The 23,488-nt window shown below is 41.0% G+C and overlaps 2 protein-coding genes across 2 annotated transcripts; both read right to left on the bottom strand.

Moving 5' to 3' along the window:
• Window positions 1–776: 776 nt before the first annotated feature.
• On the bottom strand, window positions 777–8,855 carry dph1 (diphthamide biosynthesis 1). Its single transcript, XM_064302473.1, is given in 11 exon segments — window positions 777–1,152; window positions 1,899–2,033; window positions 2,472–2,592; window positions 3,266–3,478; window positions 3,689–3,757; window positions 4,611–4,732; window positions 5,651–5,805; window positions 6,064–6,185; window positions 6,690–6,753; window positions 7,524–7,673; window positions 8,714–8,855. Coding segments are annotated over 11 exon segments (1,266 nt in total). The 5' UTR covers window positions 8,763–8,855; the 3' UTR covers window positions 777–1,086.
• Window positions 8,856–9,256: 401 nt separating this feature from the next.
• Window positions 9,257–21,323, bottom strand: gkup (glucuronokinase with putative uridyl pyrophosphorylase). Its single transcript, XM_064302461.1, has 23 exons — window positions 21,134–21,323; window positions 19,060–19,166; window positions 18,637–18,681; window positions 18,354–18,507; window positions 18,049–18,120; window positions 17,826–17,914; window positions 17,522–17,678; window positions 17,027–17,104; window positions 16,310–16,401; window positions 15,743–15,848; window positions 15,492–15,571; window positions 14,879–14,947; window positions 14,584–14,644; window positions 14,368–14,384; window positions 14,122–14,179; window positions 13,375–13,467; window positions 12,991–13,051; window positions 12,254–12,367; window positions 11,925–11,982; window positions 11,642–11,710; window positions 11,298–11,361; window positions 10,251–10,322; window positions 9,257–10,096 (listed from the first exon to the last, which is right to left on the bottom strand). Exons 1-23 carry the CDS (start codon window positions 21,188–21,190, stop codon window positions 10,001–10,003), a joined length of 1,869 nt encoding a protein of 622 aa, XP_064158531.1. The 5' UTR covers window positions 21,191–21,323; the 3' UTR covers window positions 9,257–10,000.
• Between the last annotated feature and the right edge of the window lie 2,165 nt (window positions 21,324–23,488).

The raw sequence follows: 23,488 nt of genomic DNA, 5'->3' as shown, positions 1-23,488 counted from the left end.
GTTAAGTACCTCAAATCCTGAGGGTAGGTTCAAGTCGAAGAATGGTTCAAGCACTTGTTAAATTTTGTTAAGATGGGGAATTTTGTTAAAATGGGGCATAAAACTATTAACCTTTGTGTGCAACAAGTGTTTGAGACCTATTCTTCAGTAAGCTTCACCCTTGGCTTCTCTAACAGAACTGAAGTGTCAGGCCTTCAGTACTGAGGTTTCAGGTTCACGTACATTGAATTGTGTTAAAAAAAAATTCTCAAGCTGTAAATTAAATGGATATAAATCCAGTTAAAAACATGAGAAAATGTCTTTTATATCCTTATTTTTTGTTTTGTACCCCTCCTTAGCCCCTGTAATTACAGCTTCCAGTCTTATCTGCAATTGTAGTTGTAGGTGTTTTATACACTGAGGTAAATCGACTGAGAAAGTGAAGAGATACTGCCATTACATTGTTGAATTTGGCTTAGGTATAAAAATCTATGAAGCATTTGTTTGCACCACCTTGCTGCTGGTGATCATAGGGACCATATATGGCAGTCTAAGATTATGCATGTCGCTGTTTAAGAACTTTGATTGGTTAGGATATTACAGTACACGTCAAACAGAAAAATGAGAAATGTGCCACTGCTCTAATTCCACATCTAGAGCCCCCAATATCTCCATATCTCCGTACACCTGTTTGTCTGAATATCACCACCCAACCTCCATCTCTGCGTAATGGACTCAACCCAAGGGACCTTGGAAAAGGAAATGAATATAGACATTTGGCATTGGCAATATAGACATTTTTTCATTCTTTTCCAGTTCAGCTCTTTAATTACAAATGTTTACAGAAATGTACATATATACATTGATATCGTTTAAGATTCTGGTGTTAAGTCGGGTCCAGTGGTAGGTTTAAAATCACCGTTCCTAAATAGCATGGCCACATGAACTGTAGCCAAAGTGACTGTGAAGCATTTGAATAAAGTGGTTCCATCAGGTTTAGTGTGAATATCCTCATTGTGCATGATTTGCAGCTGGTTTGTGTGTGATGTGCGTACATGTATTTCCTTATGTGGGTCAGTGACACAGTGGAATATGGAAGTGTTGTGGTTATTCTGCCTGACAGCCACAGGGAATGCTCGGATTGACAGCTGCAGCATTGCCTGGCGCACACTTCTGCAGAGATGGGAGAGAGAGGACAATAAGTATAATTGCAGTATAACAGTACTATATTACATATGAAACAGTTTAGTTTCCCATACTGTATTTCTTATTTTCCTCAGCTAATTTTAACTGCACACCGCTCTTTTGCATTCGTCCCTGATAACTGGCAGATTTAGATATTCTCCCTTTGTGTGGGGGGAGGGTGGTTTGAGGGGTGATTTTTTTCTAATAGAATGACTGATTTCAAGAAGAGTTCATATTGATGACCGGTCCCTCAATAAAAAAAACTGAATCAAAAAAAAAAAAAAAAAGATATTCTTCCCTGTTCAACTGGCTCCTAAATTACACTGATGGTTCAATACTGAACAGTGGGCCTGATAATAACCTTTCTGTTACATAAACATACCAACAGTCTTGTATTCTGAAAAATTAAAACAAACAGTTTAAATGTCATAATGAATGAGTGCGTTGATCACTGTGAAACAGAAAGTTATCGACTATAAGCACTGGTTAGATGGATGCACAGGCTGGACTGTGACCTCAGAGGCGCATGAAACACGCAGCATCAGCAAACAGGTAAATTACTGGAGGGCAGAAACTGCAGCTGGGTTGTTTTTCCATTGACTGTATTATCATATGGGCACTATAGAGAAGCTCTTAATACCTGCAGTACACACTGAAATGTTCACAACTTTAGGACAGCAATCCCTAGCCAGAATACCTCCTTTATTTCTGCACATGCAGTGTCCCACCCTCACCTTGGTTTGTCTTTTGGCAGTGCGGCATGGTTGGTTATCACGGTGATTGACAGTCCAAGGTCCCAAGCTCTGATTGCCATAGTAATCCATTGGATACACTTCCTGCCACTCAACCTGCCTGAGTGCCACTGCAGCCTGGGAGACAGGAAGTGACATGCTAGGTCATACACAGTGTTTCATATATTAGACACTGCATTACTGTGCTACGATAAATTCAGTCAGGCTTTTTCAGCATGTCACATTATTTTACCAAAAAACGTTTTATTCAGTGCTGTGATTTCATTTTGCGGTTGTCATCCAATCAAAGGACAATAGCAGATAAGAGACAGTTGATGAATGAACAGATACAATAAGGTGTATTAGTTTTAGCTGCAATCAACATGCAAAAATAAACTTCTCCTGCACCGTACCAGCTAAATATATTCAGTAAATGTTCAGCAAAGACACCTACTTTTGGCTAGACTGCAATTGTTCTGAATATGCCAGTCGTCATAAGAGTGTGAATGCATCCACTTATTTATGTATACAATGAGTGTTTGTACTTCACAGTCCGAGGCTGGAAAATAAACGTACCTCATAAGGAGAGAGCAGGGGCTTAGAGAAGGCCAGGCCCCAATCTATGGAGAGGCGTGGACACGCAATCTGTACCCACCTACCAAGAAAGAGGAACAGCTTTCAAATGACAAAGCCAAACCTGGAACCTATGTATCAGTGTCCATCGCTATCACAATCAAACATAATGAACCTCCTCGCCAAGAAAATGCCAAGAATTTTCCATATTTTAAATTCAGCTGCATGGCTGCAGTATTCTGCTTCTCGATAGCAACTGGACAGAGCCAACAATGCATCTATAAGTAGCGCTTGTGCACAGCAGAGTGGTGCATTTCTGTGAGCTTCTGTATTTGTGAATCCACACCCTTGAGCCGCAGTTTTCAAATGGAGGATTGGTTGCTAATTTCAAGCATTACTCATGTAAAACTTCTTTCCTAGAGGACTCCAGCACCATGTAAAAAAGAGGGAGGAAAACTTACACATAACATCTAATCATTGCGGGAAATTGTTGATAATTATCTGAAACATAGGCCCAGAGTCAGCTTGAAGGTGCAACAGGAGAGGTTGAAGAATACGATTAACTGTATATCCAGGTACAATTAGTTTAGTTTCTGCAGGCCAGACAGTGTAGACAGATAACTGCAGAATTAAGAAACTGTGACATTAACACTGTTGGTTTTAAAGGTAATTGTTTTCCTTTTCAGTAGTAACAAATAGGTCTTTTGGTATCAGTGTAGCTACGTTTTTGGCAATGTCACTCGTAAATATTTATTCATTGACAGATCATACGTATACAGCGCCATACTGTAAAATACATACTTTGTCTACATAAGGACAGGTAGAAGCACCTTTACAGCCACTGGCCCCTCACCTCCAAGACTTTGGGGCTGCCCTGCCGGCCGAGTGTGCCCAGAATGAGGCCCCATCGCTGGCCTGAACGAGCTCGCTCGATGGACTTCTGTCGGGCCTCCCGCATGGCTTTGTGATCATAGTACTCTCGTGAGAAGACTTTACTGTAGGGGTCATACCTGCGGAAATACCCAACCCGTATGAATGGGTGCACACACAAGGGGGGTGTGGTGGGAGGGTGAGCTTGAGGTGGTGGCGGCCCCCCCAAGGCAAAGGTAAGAAAAACACTGGAATCAGTGCAGATTTGGAAATCGCTGTCCGGTTAATTTATCAGTGGAGATTGAAGTGGACTGTTGAGATTAGACTGTTGCTTATTTCTATGGTCTTACCTGTAGGCAGGTATGTCTGGATTGGCAATCATTATGGATTCCAGGTGAAACCTCCCATCTCCCAGGTAACTGTAAACACAAATGTACACCCAACCCGTGAGGGACAAAAAGTGCATGGTGGAGCAATCCTACCTCCCTGTCCACCTCACTACTCAAAAATGGTGTGCATCTCCAGCACATGAATGCTACCACTTAAGGCCATCAGGCGTTACCCCACACTGCAAGGAAACAGCATGGCCTCAACGCATATCAGGAATTTAGCCAGCTTTTGTAGCAGACAGGTCAGGTACTGTTCCTGTGTGAGAAGAGCAGTTTTCCTATATGAAAGACAATTATCTAACAAAAAAATCTGGATGATAATTAGTGTGTGTATGCTCACTCATCCTTTTGGTGGAAAGAAGTCGGTTTCACAAGAATAAGATAAATCTAATATAAAATCAACTCCAACCAAATACACTTGCTTGACACTTTTTCAGTTACTCTCCCAGTGCAAATTCAGTGTACTGACTTAATATATTTAGGTATTAAAAAAAGCTAAAATCAAAATGGTTGGATTGGCAAAAAAGCAGACCATCGTGCTGCATGTAGATTTTCTTTTCTTGCTTTCACATCTAAAATTACAGGTTAGGACTTATGAGCTACAAAAAGCTTAGATCATACGTTTGCAATGCATGTACTGATAATTTCCGTGCTGCGATTCGTTGGAGTTCCTATGTCCCCCCCATCTAAATACAGGAAATTACTACAAACTGTAAAAACATGTATTTGGTCATGTACTTTACCTGAGATGCATACGATTATGTTCAGAGATTATGCCACAGGGGTTTTCTTCCTGTTTGGCACTGGGTATGTCGATGGGAATGACCCAACTGAAACCCGTTTGCTTAGTGAACTCCCCACAGTAAAAAGCAGTTCTACTCACATGAGGGCATCGACGGGCCTTTCGAGGCGAGGTGAGGTGCACCCCAGTATCTCTCCAGGAGACAGGGGGCGACACTGAGGCATCAGCACGTCATACGTCTGCTTCAGGGCAGTACTGGCAGACTGGTAAAGAAAGGAGGGAAAAGAGGAGTTTGACTTCGCATAGGTCAGGTCAGAGTAATGTCCCTGTGTGAACTGCACCTAATGTGTTCATGGCTATGAATAACTGTAAAAAATTAGTATTGTACCTTATCGGACCTGTGTTTTGTAGTTGTTCCAATGACCTTTGGTATGCACTTATTGTATGTCGCTTTGGATAAATAGCGACTGCCAAATAAATGTAATGTAATGTAAGGAGGAAATGGAGAAGCAAGAAGAGAGATGGAGATGTACAAGGAGAAACCGTTTAAGATCGTATTCATTATATTTGAAATCTGTTCACTTTTAAGGTGGAGACACACATTTGTGCCTGTCAGTCGATCCAGATTAATGCAGTAAGATGGCTGTTTTGTATAATTGCCATCTAAAGCATCCAGCTTCAACACAATTGCTTTCCATGCTATTTGTCATATTGGGGCAGTGTGGAATTAGTGCATTTAGGAAAATAACATTTGTGCTTAGCTTCTGCTTGCAGCTATAGTCATATGATTATGTTTAGTCTTGACAGCTATATTTACACACAAGTTCTGTGTCAATCTGTGCCAAGCAAAATTCTGAACAGTTGGTAAATATGGATAATGCAAACATACACACAGCAAGTAGGGAAGCTATAAAACATACTCAAAACCACTGTCACATGCATATATAGTCTGTATTAGTTTAGCAGGAATGATGGAGACAGACCAATTATAAGACTGTCAGTCTAAAGGGAAGCTTAAGGAGTGAGACAAAGGGCTTATTGTTTGATTAGCCCATCAAACACTGTCAGATTAGGCTAAGAGAAAGAAACCAATGTTCAGCAATGTAGAGGAGATGTGGGTAAGAAGATGGCGTGCAAAGTGTATAGGGTAATATTCAAAATATAAGGGGTTAGGGAGTAACCTGCAATGCTGCCACAAACTGAATGGTGCTGACAAGTGCCAGGGACTGTCCAGGGGTGAAGTTGTACCGCACCGTGTCCAGGAAGTGAGCTGTATCCAACTGGATATCCACAAACACATACAGCATCTTTATACCTGCCGTAGAGTCAATAGGGACTGCAGAGGAACAAGGAGGGGAGCATCATTAACAATTCCTATCTGCCACTGAATAACAAGTTCTGTAATTCTGTTTGCAGAGGGATGGAGAGTTGAGGCGATACTGGAGAGAGAGATACAGAGGGATGGTGAGATGAGGCACACAGAAGAGAGGCAGAGGAATGAAGAGACGGACAGAAACGGGAGAGAGTGATACAGAGAGGATACTGGAGAGAGAGGCAAAAGGATGAGAGGAGATTAAACGTGTGTGTGACTCACTCAGACAGCTGTGGCCATAGTGCACCATGAAGTCGGCGCCCAGGGCACGAGCAGTGAAGTCATCCACACAGCAGGCTCCATACGTCACATCCCCCATGACCACAGTGTCTGCATCTGTGAACCTACAGTGACAGAGCACCAGCACCCAATTAGCTGCACTGTGATCCTAACAGAGCACTGACAGCCAATCAGCTGCATCTGATAACAGGAGACTGACAGCCAATCAGCCACATCTGTGCACCGAACAAAACACTGACAGCCAGTCGGCCTGGGTGTCTGTATCTGTAAGGAAGGCATCATAAAAACTTGTTTTTAACAATTTACAATTTCAGCATTTTGTGATTTCAACTGATCCAGTTTATTGCCACTTGCAGCCATATTAGCCTTTATATTTGCTCTGAGAATTTGAAAAAATGGAAATCGACCACAAGTTCTGTAATATTCAAAAAAGTCTGCACATTTCCATATTTTCAGAGGGCTGCAGTACATGTGCACACTGCTGTGCCATTATTTTAGTGTTTTTATTTCTAATTTTGACCATTTATAGCAATTTTACCATAAATTGCACAGGTGTGATAAGTGGTACAAATAAAAATATAAACTACTGGAACTGAATAGGTACCCACCTTTCAATGATGTCAGCAATTACACAGGCAAACATCTGTAGACCCTCTGGCAACTGTAACGCCACTAAAACCAGACAAAAAAAACCCAGATCATTTCTTTCCGTCACTTATTTTTCACTTATCACACATCTTATTAATTCCTATGTCAGCTTTTTGCTAATGCAGCACCATATGCCCTGTTCCAGGCAAAAAGAACACATCTGTGTTTGTAATTAATTCAGAAAGGGGATTTTCTGATTGGCCTTTATGTTCCAAATGACATGTAACATGCAATGCACCCAATTCATGGCTGTTAGTGTAACCATTAGGTGTCTTCTCTGAAACACTGAATATTTATTTGCTGGATGATTATGTCAGTAATGTCTATAGCTTGTGAGATTCTGTATAGTATATTTCTACAGTAAACTCTTTAATATCCAGCTCTTTAAAAATTTATTGGATTGTGCACACGGACAAGCTTCATATGAATTTGGTTGGATAGTTAATAAAAATGACAGTATGTAACTATCAATTCAACAACCTACCCCCACACATGCACACACAAGCACATGCTTGCATGCATGTATGCAGGAACAAAGACACACACATGCACTGCATACACAGATACATACACATTCATATGTGCACACACATGCATGCACTCACAGAAACACACATGCACATATCCACACACATAAATACACACATGCACGTGTGCAAACAAATGTGTTGCATACAGATACATACACACGTGCACACACAGATATACACACATGCATGTCCATGTACACAGACACAAGTTGCACGTAAGGAATCAAACATGTGAAGTTGGAAGCATACAGGTTCTGTACGCACCTCTCTTTGCCTTGGCCTGCCTCACTCGCCACACTGTCTTATGGATCTCAAAGTTGTAATTCTGAGGCAGAGCACGGATGGCTTCCTGCAGCTGTGGGTCATTCAATATTTTCTCTGGGATTTGGTTGGCCACTCTTCGGGCCCCTCCCGCTAAAAGCAAAAACATCAGCAATGTTACAGCCATTTATGGCATAATGTAGAATGAAAAGAACAAACCTTCCCTCAGCAGACATTAAAAAGCTCTAATATCAAATTAACACAGCAGCTGAAAACAAACGCCCTTGCAGTTGTCGTGCGGCTTTTGTATGTAAAGGTAGGACGATCCTCTCTCCTTGAGTGAAAACTCCCAGCTAAATAATTCTGAATCATTTTGAATGTCTCCCACTAACGGCAGTCCACGACGACATTATATTTTATTTACACATTTACTGAAATAACGCTCTCTCAAACAAGGAAAGAAAATATCGTTTGATTTTTCTTTTTAAAAGGTTTGTTTTACAAGCCTCACACCAGCCATTTAAGACTCGAGGATAAACACAGGGTATTGTTATTCGCAGACACAACTGCCTCGAGACAACAGCATAAACCCATCGAGGTTCGTCACTTAACGAGTCAAGAACAGGGGTGTGTAAATCAGACCTAAGTGCACGCCGATTTTCATTTCTGTCAAGAGTCAACTACTGATATGGAAATACAGTGACCTCTTTGGTCAACATACCGCGGCGGCACACACCGTTCTGTTCGTTTATAATTTGTTTCGGCTGATTGCTACTGCATTTTAGTCTATGTATTTAGGATCATATGGGGATTGCTGAATTTGGATGGATTGACTAAATTAATTCAGTCTGAATTTCTGAAGTCGCAAAAGTTAAATCGGTTTCTTATTCAGCGTTTATCTGAACGGGATACTTAAATGATGTAGATGAGGTGTATTAAAACAATAATCTCATGCATTGTACCAACTACCAAAACTGTGACGTCTTGTGCTAATCTCCGTTGTTTACCCTCAAAATATCAGTGCCTGTGCTAGCCTACAACCAGCTAACTAGCCTCCTTACTCACTGCCTGACTCGTGATTGTAATTCGGTTTATAGACAAACTGACGCATTATTGTAAACACATCCTCGTTTTGAGTCAAATATCACTGTGGACTGACACACAGAAAAATCAGGGTAGCGGGCTTATCATACCTTCACGCTTCTTCGCTTTTACAACCTGTGCGCCTTCGATCTCCGCCATTTCTGTCTGAAAATAAATACATGTGGTTGACAGAAAGGCATCAGTAGTCGAACGGAAGTCTGGAGCAATCAAATTCCGAATGAATCGAACTGTCGTACGTCTTACTACGTAACGGGGTTCAGCTGAGGTTCGCAAGGAGGACTGCAATTACGACGAATTACCTGTTCTTTATACACACTGAAAAACATTTTAGTGAACCATTTCAGTATTGAACCATTTCACCTGGAATAGAAGGGAGTGATCATTGTAACATTCAAGAGAATTATTACACTGGCATCGCTCTATTTATACAATTTAATAAACTGCCTGTTCCCTCATCCAGGGCCAAGAGGCTACAGACTACACCCTCCTCCAGTGACATACGTTGCTTTCTTTCATGTGCAGTGACTTTTTTTAAACTCTTCATGCCAGATCACTTGTCAATTTCTCTAAACAGTGTAGAACTGTTCAATAATAATACAAACAATTAATACAATAATACAGTTTTGTTATAGTTTGTTTAGCAATTGTTTCATTTGAAAATGCATGGATATTACAAACACAGGATATGAATATTACATTGTATAGATACATCCCAAACAATTCCCTTATACCAACTCCCCCAACAGAAAATTTGACAATTGCTCTCACAAACCAAATCTGGTAAAGATGCCCCCTCTAAATGTATGACCAAGTGAGGATTTATCAACACACTGAACAAATCTTTGCTTTTTTCAATTTATATGAATAATTGAGATTAGGTGTATAAAATATTTCAGAGAAGCAAATACAAGAACAATTGATCAATGACAATAATTTCCAATACAATGACAAACACAGCCTTGCAAATATATTACCAAAAATACTGGCAAGTACCTCAAAATACATACATTAAATTCTGAACAGAGCAGTTGAAGAGTGTCTTCGTACCAGGTTCATGACCATCTAGCCAAACACTTCAGAAAGACATGGTTTGAATAACTGCTTCAAGCATAATTGGCAATAATGTTATTGGCCTATTTCCCATTTGATTTGTGGATATTTTTAACCACCGTGCTGGAGTTTAGTGAAATCATTGATTATCCACAATTACAGCAGAGAACAAATCCTGGCAAGTCTATCACTTACTAGCACCAAATGAAAGCATTCAGAGGTTACCCAGCTGCCATTTTAAACTTCACACCTGCACTGCCTGCCACCCTTGTAGTCTTGATGCATAAAAGCAGAACCCGACACATTTCTGTCTATAATGGCAGCCATCAGCCTTGAATGTGAGCGCCAGCAGAAAGTGGGTCATACGGTGCTATTTCACAGAAAACACAGCCCGCCTCCTGGAAAGCATTCCTCAGCTCCACCTGTAGTTAAAACAAAGAAATGTTCCAGATAATGTTCCAATCATCCAGGGACCATATAATGCGCATTATGGTCTTTTATAAAATAAGAATAATGTATTAAATGAGACTACATTTTATTAAATGACACTGGAGTTTTGAGCCCCCAAGATCTTACCAGTTTGTCACGGTCCAAACACAGTCCAACTACAGCTCCACCACTGCCAGGCAACTTAACTGCAGAGCCATACTACACACACACACACACACACACACAGACACACACAGTATGATTACATAAATATTTTAACTGCAGAGGCAAAATACAGAAACAGGCACACCGTTAGAGAATACACACATCACACATTTGACATCCATCCTATCAACGCTGGCTGTGTGAGTGAGATGAGAGTGTGTGAGTGAGATGCCAAGATAGGTAGATAGGTCAAGATCTTCAACTCGCAGAAAGGGAGAACAAGAGTTAATTAACCAATGAAGAGAACAAGTTGGTACTGATACAAGACCAGGCTTGATATGGTGCTAGATACTATCTAGTTCGTAGGCAAACTGAGCACTAGATACCAAGAGTTAACTAACCAATGAAGAGAACAAGTTGGTACTGATACAATACCAGGCTTGATATGGTGCTAGATACTATCTAGTTTGTAGGCAAACTGAGCACTAGATACACTTTAGTGGTAGGAAAATGGCAAGCATTGTTGAGCTGAATGGCTTGTTCTCATCATTATGTTATGTTATGTTGTTATGTTATGTTATGTTATGTTATGTAGTTGCACAGTGCCTCTGGAAGGATATAAAAGAACGTCATAAATAATTATTTTCAATGCAGTGTTGACTGTCGGCAGGAATACTCTTTCTGCAGAAATAAAGACACTTTTAATGTTATCAAGTGTAAAGAATTTTTCTGACTGGATTGCGTCTCTGTTACAAGACATTAATCTGAGGGTGAGGTGGGATGGTACTACTAACCTAAATCAATTCAGCATAGCCACCATAAGAGCAGACATTTAAATTTGTGTTTTCAGCTAATTCATAAGTAATATCAGCTTTGCAAGATGAACTGAAAGAACTACAATTGGTTTTTGAAGTGAAGTATTGTGTTTCAGGTCTCAAATTCTGCAAGATACAAATATTGCCAATAACATACAGTAGGAAAACACAACAGTGGAATAATCCTGTATTTGTGAGGGATGCTAGGCCTTACCTCTCTTGCTAGTTGTACCATCTTGAGATTACCAGGTCCCAAGCCCTCATCGGTGTATACGGATCTGTAGAGGAGAAGAACAGACATGTTTTAGCAGCTACAGTACTTAATCACATAGCCAGCATGAGGATTAGCTAGCACATACATACACACACACACAGTTAGAGAATTTCTAACATTTCTAACAGCCTGGATGGAGAGGGTGCAGAACAGGGATGAATACAGTGTTTAATAGTGCTGCTGTCCCATGCGATTTACCCATAATTCTAAATAAACCTAAGGCTGGAGAGTGAACCTAAGACCTCAGCTCCATCCACGCTGGATACAACCCCACAGTCTCTTACCTTCTCAGCTCGAAATTCTGATCCATCAGGTCAGCTAGTCTGGGCCAGTCCTTACACTCCAAGGCCACCCTGCATCCCAGGACATACATACTTACATACCCAAGTACATGCACTCAAACAGTGACAATCAAACCGCATCACATGGCTGCCTCATTTAAGCTGTACTGAAATATATATATATATATATAAAATCACAAAACAAGCCACTGACATAACAGAAGTAACCGAGCAACTGACACCATGTGGCTGAGAAAAGGCAGGTAAATGTTAATGCTTCACCTACCTGGCCTGGTCTGTGAGCTCAGCAAAAGACTTAATAGCCTGGACCACAACAGGGTCTCCTGCTCAGAGCCATGGAAAGAGAGTGAGACACAAACAGAGAGAGACAGATACGGAAAGACAGAGACAGACGTTACTACAATTACCTGGGTGGGTAATTATAATTAAACTTATAATTATAATTACCCATCCAGGTAATTATAACTATATATGTAATTCTCCACCCAACCAGCTACTCAAAGTATACACCCATGTGTTCATGCTGAGAGCACGGACCGGCCCCTCTTGGTTAAACACACCCCTCTCCCCTTCTATGAACGTGGACGGTCTCACCGTTCAGCCAGCGCTGACGGATATTACTGTGGATCCTCCCAGAGTCACTGGGGTCACCCAGGTAGGCCAGCCAGAAAGGAGGGACATTGCTCATATCCATGGGAATGTATTCACCTGTAGAACAACACAAATGGTAAATGGACTGCATTTATATAGCGCTTTTATCCAAAGCGCTTTACAATTGATGCCTCTCATTCGCCAGAGCAGTTAGGGGTTAGGTGTCTTGCTCAAAGACACTTCGACATGCCCAGGGCGGGGTTTGAACCGACAACCCTCCGACTGCCAGACAATCGGTCTTACCTCCTGAGCTATGTCGCCCCTTCAGCTATGTCGCCCCCACACACACATATACACAGATACACACGTGCAAATGTGGGCAAACACGCATACATACACGCACACACATGTACATGCATACACAAGGAAATGTTGAATGCAAATTGTCACCTGGTTCCTTCATCAATAAGACGATCCTCATTTATGTGTATATTCGAATGACAGAAAAAAATACTCAGAGAGAGCTCTAAAATCACATACCCATTCCTAATCCCATTTCTAATCCATTCCTAAATATCTGCAGTTTTTCCCCCTCAAAGCAAGAGATGCAGACAGTATTTCACTAGTTTCACTGGACTGACACAAACAGTTGATATTTGTATTCTGAAAACTTCAAAGCTTGAAATTGTTGTATAATGTACACCTGTTATAATCTGAATTTAAATTACTAAACTGTATACCATAGCCATTTTCATCCATGAGCTGCTTGCTGAAGTCCATGTAGATTAACCCCTCATAAACCTGCAGTTGGAAACGAGACAATCAACAAAAATGCTATCTTATTCATTCATTAATAAATTAATTCATTCATTCATTCTAGTCCACCACAAGGTTAACACACACGAGTTGGCACATATCCCAGGTGATATTTATTTATTTATTTTTCTTTCTTTATAAATGTGGCATCCAACGCAGAGCATATCCAATTCCCACCCCAAATTGAAATGACCAATTGTCTGCAAGCACAGACGCATACATGTATGAACCCCACTTAAAGTGTTAGGGATCTGTATATATCCCAGGTACAGTAAGATGGTCCCATTGATAAGAGTGATCCTGCTTACCTGTACCACCCGGTCTTGCAGCCCAGCTGTGATAAACAGCTCATCAGTCTCTACACTCAGGATGAAGTTGGCTCGGATAGGTTTGGGGAGGTCCTGGAAGAAGCACATTAATACAGAGTGCATACAGCGTACTTCCTGCTACTCCAAACACTCTCAGTACAGAAAGAGAAACACAACAGCAACAATCTAACCCCACACTGTTCCCCATACACAGACCTAGAGCTTTTGAAAAGAACAGTAATTAAATGAATGTACTCTAGTCATTGGAACATGAGGCACATGCTTTTGAACATGCATACGGGCTGTCAGTCAGACCAGAAAACTGAACTGAACTGTTCTATGACTATAGACAAAGGGCTTTCATTTTCCACACATTGCCGGGTGTAACCAAACACAAAAAAGGTTTGTAACTGTGTAGCTGTCCATTTGAGAACAGTTGGATATTGCAGACAATTGTGCAGTACATGGTAGAGGTGTGCAACAAACTGTATCTGTCTCCGTTCAACCACCAAAACTATCTGTGCATCTGCATTTGGATAGAAACAGGAAGTGGGTGTGCCTAAACCAGAAGAGACTGAAAAATATTGACAAATAGCTTTTGTCCAACTTAAATATAGAGCATTCATGAACTGTAACAAACTCACTAATGCACTAGCTAATGTCTTGCTCATCCCCATAGTGCTACTCTTTTATTAAATTGTGAAAACACTATTATTCAATGGTTATTAAAAATGGCATAATACATACTCCATCTGTTACGTTGTAGAACCTCATTAGGCACTTCAAAGTAGCAGACACAATTGCACTGTCATAAAGAAGACCAAAAAATTAAAACAGCATATAAGTACAATCAATTTTAGCCTTCACTGTGCTCTAAACAGGGTGTAAAAGAAAAAAAGAAAATCTTAAACTACATACATATTCAAGGACACAGGTAAAGTCACTGATATGGCCATTCTGTCTAAAAATTTGACTTGAAATTACAGGACTTACCTACTCCCAGCAAGGCCCTGCAATAGAAGGAACAGGGAGCACAGTTCATTCACAAAGCTCAGGCATTCATCACAGTTAAAATAACAGGCAGTTCCCATATAGACAAGGCCACTGGTCTTGATGATACACAGCACAACTCTTATTAAGACATAAATTAAATAAGATAGAAGTGAATGATGCAGTTGTGTAGCTAGGCCTGTTCTTCGAGCCACTCACCACTTGGCGTGGGATGTTGGTGTTGTACTTCAGTGTGAAATTCTGCTTAGTCAAAGCAATTCTGTGACAACACAAAGTCAAGTCTCAGCTATCATGAAGGGAAGAGTTCAAGAACAGTTCAAGGTTATGTACTGTATGTTATGTTCAAGGTTATGTTCAATGTATGTGTTCCATCTGCAATTAAAACCCATGACTTTGAGGCCAGGAATCCAGTGCTCTAATGGCCACACTACCAATAAGGGACGATGGGAACTGGTGATACGCAACCCTATGGATCCCTACGGCACAGCCTTACCCTTGCTTGGAGCAGAACTGGTAAAACTTCTTACAGGTAGCCTGCAGCAATCTCAGGCCTCCCTGGTAACTTGGTGACAAACACAGGGTGGAGTTACAAACAGTGGAATGTTCCTGAAGTATATTTCCTTTTCATATACAACTCAGACAGTAATGAATCCTCAACTTCCTCCTCATTCTTGTTCCAGTTAATGACATAATTAGGGACACCAGTTTAAGGGATGTCTAAGGGATGTAACCCACAATGATTTCAACTTGCATTACCATCTAAATCCCATTGGGGGCGCTTTGGCATTGAATGTACCCTCCTGGCACACTGCACACCAATGGAGTCCATTTATTTTGCACTGTATACAACAAATCCATTACAGACACAAAAAACAATAGACTGCCATTTACAGACAAAACATCATTTGCAATCTGAAATAAACTATAGATTTAGTCCCTCATAAGGATTTCCTGTAGTGATTTGATGCTTGGTGAATCAGCATACTCAATGCAAGGTAAATATTGTATTGTTGACTATTAAAACAGGAAATCTTTGTATTAAAATGTTGTCACATATGGCCATGTTACCACTTTGAAACCTGTGTGGGTCTTGCCAGTGTACTGACCCTTCCCTGCGACTGATAGAGAAAAGGTCTTGTAGGCTTCCAAACTCAGTGGGATCATTGAGGGGATGGGGCAGGAGAACCTGATTTATACAAAAAAAAGGAAACCATTTTAGTTACATTATCTTGGTACAATCTGTAATATATTGTAAACTATATGTGCACAGGTACTTTACTGACTGTGCTGGTTTAATATACAGGTTTAATATACAGGTATAGAAATGGATCTGCTCACACAGGTACAGTTTTCTCACCAAGCTCTGGCTCTGTGTCAGAGTGACCTCAGCCCAGAAGTTGGAAATCGTCATGGCAATCGTTTTACCATTGAAGCCATCAGAGGGGTTCCCCATCAGCCCAACTCTACAGCAACAAACAGTGGCAGCAAACAGTGACAGCCTGCAATCAGTGTACAGTAAGAAACCCAGAATATGAGGCCAACTGGGGGCTCATCCTGTTAAAGCACCGTTCCAGTATGTGGCTGGGCCCCATGCCCCGGTATCTGTCAAGGCAAGGTTCCAGTGCGTGGACCGGCCCCAATGTCTGGTATCTGTTAACGCATGGTGCCAGTGTGTGGATGGGCCCCAATGTCTGGTATCTGTTAAGGCATGGTGCCAGTGTGTGGATGGGCCCCAAAGTCAGCTATCTGTTAAGGCATCATGCCAGTGTGTGGATGGGCCCCAAGGTCTGGTATCTGTTAAGGTACTATTCTCAGGGTGTGGATGGGCCCCAAGGTCTGGTATCTGTTAAGGTACTATTCTCAGGGTGTGGATAGGCCCCACAATCTGGCACTTCAGAAATATCTCTCCTGTGAAATTCCTCACCTGGCGTAGGAACGGCAGACGATTGGTTTGCCAGGGGACTCCTGCTGTTTTGCAGAGTAGCGGGTGAGCCACTTGTTGTAGTCTGAGAGCGTCTGTGACAACGACATATTGCAAACTTTTATTTAGGTCTGTCAAATTATCCAGGGACTACATAAAGCACATACTTCATAAGTGAAAGCTAAGTCTGATCACCACACTTTCACAGTTTAGAGCAGGCATGCACATCTTCTGTCCTGGAGGGCTCGTCTGCTGGTTACAGCCAATTACCTTAGGCTTTCTGATCGCTCTATAAACTACACTGGTTCACTCCTGTACTTGAGCCTAGCAAAGTTGTCAGGATACACTTGCAGTCTGTGGCTGTAGCTGGTGCCTATAGAAATGTCAGATCAAGATTTGATTGAACTAATTAAATAAATAAATAATTAAGAGCAGGAGTTGGCACAAAATCTTAAAGCATCACATAAATATTCTTCAAAATTGGTTAAGAAAGTAAAAGCAGACTGAACATATGACATAAGTTAGGTCAGAATAGTGTTCACTGTGTGAACTGAACTGTGTTCTTGGTTAGAAATAGCTGCAAAAAATTAGCATCATGCCTTATTGAACCCGTGTTTTGTAGTTGTCCATGACCATGAAATGCACTTTTGTATGTCACTTTGGATGAAAGCGTCTGCTAAATAAATGTAATGAATTGTTATGTAATGTAACACGATATACCACTTGTCCAATGAGCTGGAAGCCTGTGGGCAACTTCATCCCAAACACAGGCAACTTCTCCTCATTAATGAGCCACTCCTGAAATGTTAAGAGGACAGAACAGTGCTGTGAGCTGTCCACAACCTCACTACTCATGCTGTCTATACTATAATATATGTAAATGGCAGTACACAATAATGCATATTGATTTATTGATCCAAAGTTCATGTTTTTAGTTTGCTTAACAAAGTGCAACGTTGATCTTTGCCAAAGATAAAATGCATCAAGCCCGCATTCCAAGTGAAATATTAATATTAAATATAAATAATATTAACCATAGCTAGCCATTCGCTAACAAGCATGCAGCACTACCTACATAGCTCAGAGTATTTAGCTACCTTCTTATTAGACCCTACTTAACTTCATAGGCAGCCTTGCTATCCAGACAACATTGACTTAGCGATGTTGGACCTGCACTTGGGTCTCTGTGAAAGCCAGTGGCAGTGTTACACTAACCCAGAACATTCCAAGCGACCTGCCTTGGGCATCCGGCTGCCGAGATAGGAAGGCAGACAGGTAGGGAAGCGTATCTTTGCGCAGGCAGTAGAAAACCACACTGGCCAGACGGGACGTCGTCAGGCCATCCCGTGGCTTTTCAAGGAACCGCGTGACCCTGAAAGAGACAGTAATCGTTTTTTATGAGATTCAGTGACCAGTAGCACACATCCCTGCGAGAGAACAACCGACTATGCTTATACATAAGCATTTTAACAGCAACCATCAAAACAGGAGAAGAATCCTTTAACAGAACATCTTTTACCTGTAGGATTCAGGACATACTTCCACAATGCCCCTTGAGCAGCTTTTCTCTCCCTCTTCCAGCTCATAGTAAATGACCAGCTCTCCAGGCTGTTGCTCAAAGAGAGAACTTTCATTCACCTCAGGTCAACAGCAGCTTCTGAAAGTCACAGACATGCTATCCAACACAGCCTACACCTGCTGCTCCCAGTTCTCAAAGGTTTGTAGTAGAAGTGTTTTCTCACCTTGGACCTGAAAAAGCGAAGGACCTGCGCGATGTCAAAGTTCTGGTCAGCACACAGCATGCCTCCTGCAATCTACAGACACACTCATCTCCAAATCTCACCACTTCACCGATCACCATATCTCTTCATTTAACTGATATCTACATCTCTCATCATATCTGATGTTATGTTCAATTTACAATTAGCTAGCCTATTCCACCACATGCAGTGTGACTAAAGTGAATTAAGAAAATGAGACGAGGCCTGTAATCCATTTAAAATGAGTCTGAAACAGAAACGGTGGGCCAATGTATTAACTGACGTACCACCATGATGTCATCTTGCAGCCTGCGGCTCCGGATGGCCAGCTCCAGGTCCGCCACAGCCCCCAATTGATCCTCTAGTGTGGTGCTGCCATCATTAACCACATTCTCTACCGGAAAGTCATTGGCTGTTGCCCAGCGCTCATAATGTTTGTACCTAAAAACAGGAATACACACAAACCACACCCACAGCCATGATCAATGTGATTAACTATTAACTTCTGGCGATATAAAAGTGAAAGAGACTGGTCTACTAATCAAAGAGAATGATGAAGTGGTACGGAACTTATCTGCATTTGTAACCAGGTAGACTTCACTGAACAACTGTCGCCTGGGCAACAAGAGAGGGAGAGAATTAATCCAGTAATTGACTGACTGATTCATTGCTTCATTCATTAACTTATTTATTTGACAGGGACAGTGGGCAGCCACTTGACAATACCAGAATTACCTATCAAGCTAAATGTGGAACACAACACACTCCTCATTTATTCTCATCCATGTCAAGAAGAAGATTTGGGGAACAAATATATATTTTTAAGTAGTGAAGAAAGACTACTAGAAAAAAGTTGAATTCCTCATTGACAACCTACAAATACATTTACAAAGCAAAAAAAAAAAAAAAAAAAAAAAGCTGTAAGACATCAAACCAGCTGAGTCAACTGCCCAAAACATTTACACTGGTGATGTTTAAGATCAACTAACTTACATGTTGACAGTGTCCCACCAAAAGTCTAAGATTTTCTTTCCACCCACTCCAGGAAGCAATGCCTTGGGAACCCCAGTCAGGTGACTATATAGACCTGTGAAATCATTCTTACAACACAGAAAAAAACACATTATACGTAACACGGAATGAAGAAAAGTATCATTATCATCATTCTATATTATTGTAATTTTAAAATACAGTATCAGCTGCTGCTTATTTTAACTCCCCATTCAAACCCTGATATGCATTCACTGAAAGGAAAACATGAATGCGTAGCTCATGCAGGCAGATTGATTGTGGATGCCTGATTGAACAGAAGGGTGTGATGAGAGCAGAGACTGTAAAAAATATGGAACCTAACCTAAACCTAAGAGGAGGATTATTTTATGGTCGTCTAGTGCAGCTGTAAATAGCACACGCCATAATGAAGTCACTACGAAATGGGATGCCTGCATTTTTTGACTTTACACAGGTGGACCGTGGTCAGAGCCGCAATGTCAAGGCCAAGAGGCACCACCTCCCACCCCAGTGACCATAGACTGTAGCCCTTACTGTAGCTTAGTCTCCGCATTAATAAGGAAGTGACGCAAACTGTACCTCATTGGTCCACAACAAATATTATAACAGTGCCCAAATGACACAATAAATCATGAAATCGACCCATGGACAGTCATAAGACGAATAAAATACACATATTGTGACTATTTGTTCTCATGAGAAAAAATTATTGACTTTGTATTTTGACCGCATTTGTACCGTAGACTTACACGGAAACCGGATATGAAAACACCTATACTGGAGCCAACCGTAGTGGCGCTAGTGAGCAAGCAGGAACAACAAGACCAGGAAATGAGCTTCAAAAACGAAGTCTGGTTTTGGCCGCTTGGATGAGAGGTCCCACTGACTGAAATCCCTTCCCCTCCCTGGGTGACACCACAACCAATTATTGCAGGGCTGCCGGCCACAGCACTGGCGCAGTCCTGATTCAATACCTCACAGTGGTTCCCATCCTCATCCTGGAACAATGCCTTAATAGATATCAGATCGTGGGGTCCAACTGCCGGAATAGTGTATTTAAAGCTCCAAAGGTCAGCTCGGTGCTTCCACTGTTATATAGTATATGACTAGCCAACAAGCCTCAGTGTAATTTGAATAGATAATGCTGCCAGATGTTCCATTTCAGACCAATGTTATGGAGCTAAAAATCGTCCTTTTGTAAGAACGAAAATTTGCAACAGCTGAAAGACTGTGTTATTTTAGGCATATACAGAAAATTGTATTTTTTACACTTGAATCGTTTCTTTATGCTTGTAAACTATTTTAAATGACGAGATATTATATTGTGATTACGTGACTGTATGTAATATTTTATATAGATTTTTCCAGTAATAAAATTTATATGCAAATATAATAGTTATATTAGTGCCGTTTCAGAAACCGAAGTTTGGAAAATGGAACAAATTGTTCGCTATGATGCGTTTTTCTTTTGGGGTTGATTCCCTAGCTTAAAAACATAATAATGTGCCACTGTGGCTCAGCGAATGATTCCGTACGCAACTCGTGCATTCTAGAAATCTGACAACAATCGTATATGTCTAAAAATACAAAACGATTTTATTGTGCATTTTCAAAGGGAATTTTCATGCGTGCGATATAACTTCAACTTGAAAGGGTTTAAACAACAAGAAATTGTGACGTAAGCACAAGTATTGAACTTTTGGGACGTGCTTCATTGACCCAAAACCATCACGCAAAAACATAACGCTGCTGTTTTTGTTGTCACTATTTTGTGGTCAGCATCCATTTATAATTCTGCAATATATTTAAAATATGCCTATATTCACGGAATTATCGAGATTTTTCGTAACGGTGGGTAGCAGTTTATATGACTGATAAATGCATTCAACAAATAATAAAATCAAAATTGTAGCATTTAGTTTGTTGAGTAGGCTATCATCGTACACAGCAGTAAGCTACTGACAAAATTTACCCACTTCAGCCCTGCTCATTGAAAAATGAAATATCTGTGCAAAGAAAAACTGACCGTGAGAGGGAACAACGCAACTAAGCGTACCTTGATTTGGGTCTCAAGAACAGCGTCGTGGCCTGCAACCAGTAAAAGGCAGATCATTGCTGGGTGCTCAGAAGAAAACACTCAATTGTTGTTTAAACATATAGTTTAATCTCAGAGGAAGCACAACTTAATATTCACTGCGTGCATCAGATTCTGATTCGTCCGAGCTGAGCCGCCCACTACTGTAGAGCGTACATAGGAACTGGAGAGGTTAGGGTAGGAGGGGACAAGCGGCCGGAAGTAAAGGAAAACAGACTCTACTGCGCATGATGGGTGCAAAAGAGCTAGTTGTCCATAGAATTAAGTGTAGAAAAGGTTTTGGGAAAACATTTGTTAAACATTTACATATTTTATTACATATTTTCACGATCTGCATTTCATATGAAACATAATGATCAAGTTTCAAATACCACCGGAGAAGTTTTAGTTTGCCTTCAAAAGTATGATTTTCCTAATTTACATTCATGGGGAGCGCCATGTTTTGAACTGAACATGCGCAGTACAGGCTTACGTCACAGCTGAGGTTGGCTGAGGGCGTGCTTCCTGTCTAGTTACATATACATTGCCATGCTCTTCACTCGAAGTCTGTAAGTCATCAATGAAAATCTACAAAATTTAGGGTCTCGTCGTTTGTACACCCCACCACACAACAACTTTTTGGCAGTCTTGTAAATCCGCCAACTGCTAATAATAACTCTTTGGGGCGCAACAGATTGTTTCCCCCCATTCTGGATGAGGACTTAATTGTGTGACACATTATGCACCATCTCTATTAGGTGTGGTGGTTCAGCCAAGATATATGGGATGACCAGGATGCTATTTAGGCAGTCATGGCCCACCATGGCTCTCCCATGCCAAATGCACATGGAAGACCATGAAAAGCATAGTCGTGTTATGCAACCGATTTGAGGTGAACGGGAAATTTCAAATTTTTAAACCATGTTGCCTGTTTCTACTTTGTGTTGTGTGAAAGAAGAGTGACTTGAGAACTGCGTTCTTGCTTTTTATTGCTTACAGTAAACAGCCTTCATAGTGAGGACATGCCTGCATAGAGCTGCCACTGTTCTACCTGCACAGAAAGGAACACACATTACATAACAAGCATTGCATCCGATAAGAGGACAATAAGTCATAATGGCACCTGAACTGGACCAGGATGTATGCAGCTAGTGTAGAGATGTAGTGACTGCAGTTACTCCAGCCGCATTGTCACCACCTGCAGCAGCCTCTGCAGGACTCCAGGAGGAAAGGATGTAGTGTGCTCATACACCACAAGGGGGCGGACTGCCCATTATATAATGTGGTTCATAAAAACACACTCTTCCAGCACTGATCAAGGGCTAATTGACTGAAATTTTTGTATCTGTTTTGTAAGTATATGAGCTTAAATAAACTGATGTTGATTCAGTGAAGCTATTCAGTGATGACATTTTGCAACATTTAATTAGTGACTCTATTTTTTCAAACCAAAAGCAAACAAGAAATATGATCCCAACACTTCTTTAACACTTCTTTCTTTATTTTCATTTAATTTCACCAAGAATTGCAAGGGAGATGTGTTGGGAACCTCCAAAGCAGGACAGAATAGCTATTCGTGAGTAAAACTTGGGAAAGAGATTTGATCAAATAATCAAATATAAATGCAATCAAATGCATGTTACTGCACTCTTTGCAATACTGCATGACAGTATGGTGCACAGAACAGAGGAATATCACAGTGTCAAGTGCAGGAACCAGCATTCTCGTGGAAAAGCAATGGAAAGCAGTGATAGAGGGAAATAAAGATTTAGGGTTCAGAAACCAATTTGGAACTGATTGACACTATGTTTATTGGTCTTGTCGTACTTTCCTTTTAAATTTGTTTAATGAGAGAAATTTTGTCATTTAGGATTATGTTAATGCACTTTCATTAAAATAGTGTAGAGTATTGAGTTACCGTGAAATAGAAAACCTACATTATTCAGGCCCTGGAGACCGCAGGCCAGGAGCTGAATGGATTTGTGCATCATAGGATGGAAGGAAAAAGCTCTTCCGACGAAAAGGGTGGCAGGGTTCATGTGAGTAAATTGTGCAGCAGTTACCATGGTGCGTGAAACCAGAAAAAAAAATCTGAAACAATTGGGCTATTCTTTGTGACTGCACTGAGCCACTGTACAATGTGCTGCTGTGCCAGGTTCTTCCGAATGCCTTGTTAACGTCCCACGGCACGAGAGTGTGATATTTAGCATGAAAGTCCTCATTGTTTTTTTTTAATGCCTCCCCCCCTTTTATCCCCAATTTGGAATGCCCAAACATATATATCAACACTCATTGCTGTATTCTCTGCTATTGATTCAGGAGTGCACAAGCAAGCAT

Source organism: Anguilla rostrata, chromosome 12, assembly GCF_018555375.3.
Source record: "Anguilla rostrata isolate EN2019 chromosome 12, ASM1855537v3, whole genome shotgun sequence".
Lineage (NCBI taxonomy): Eukaryota > Metazoa > Chordata > Actinopteri > Anguilliformes > Anguillidae > Anguilla > Anguilla rostrata.
The sequence above is the reverse complement of the archived record's forward strand: the minus strand, read 5'-3'. Positions and strand labels throughout refer to the sequence as shown.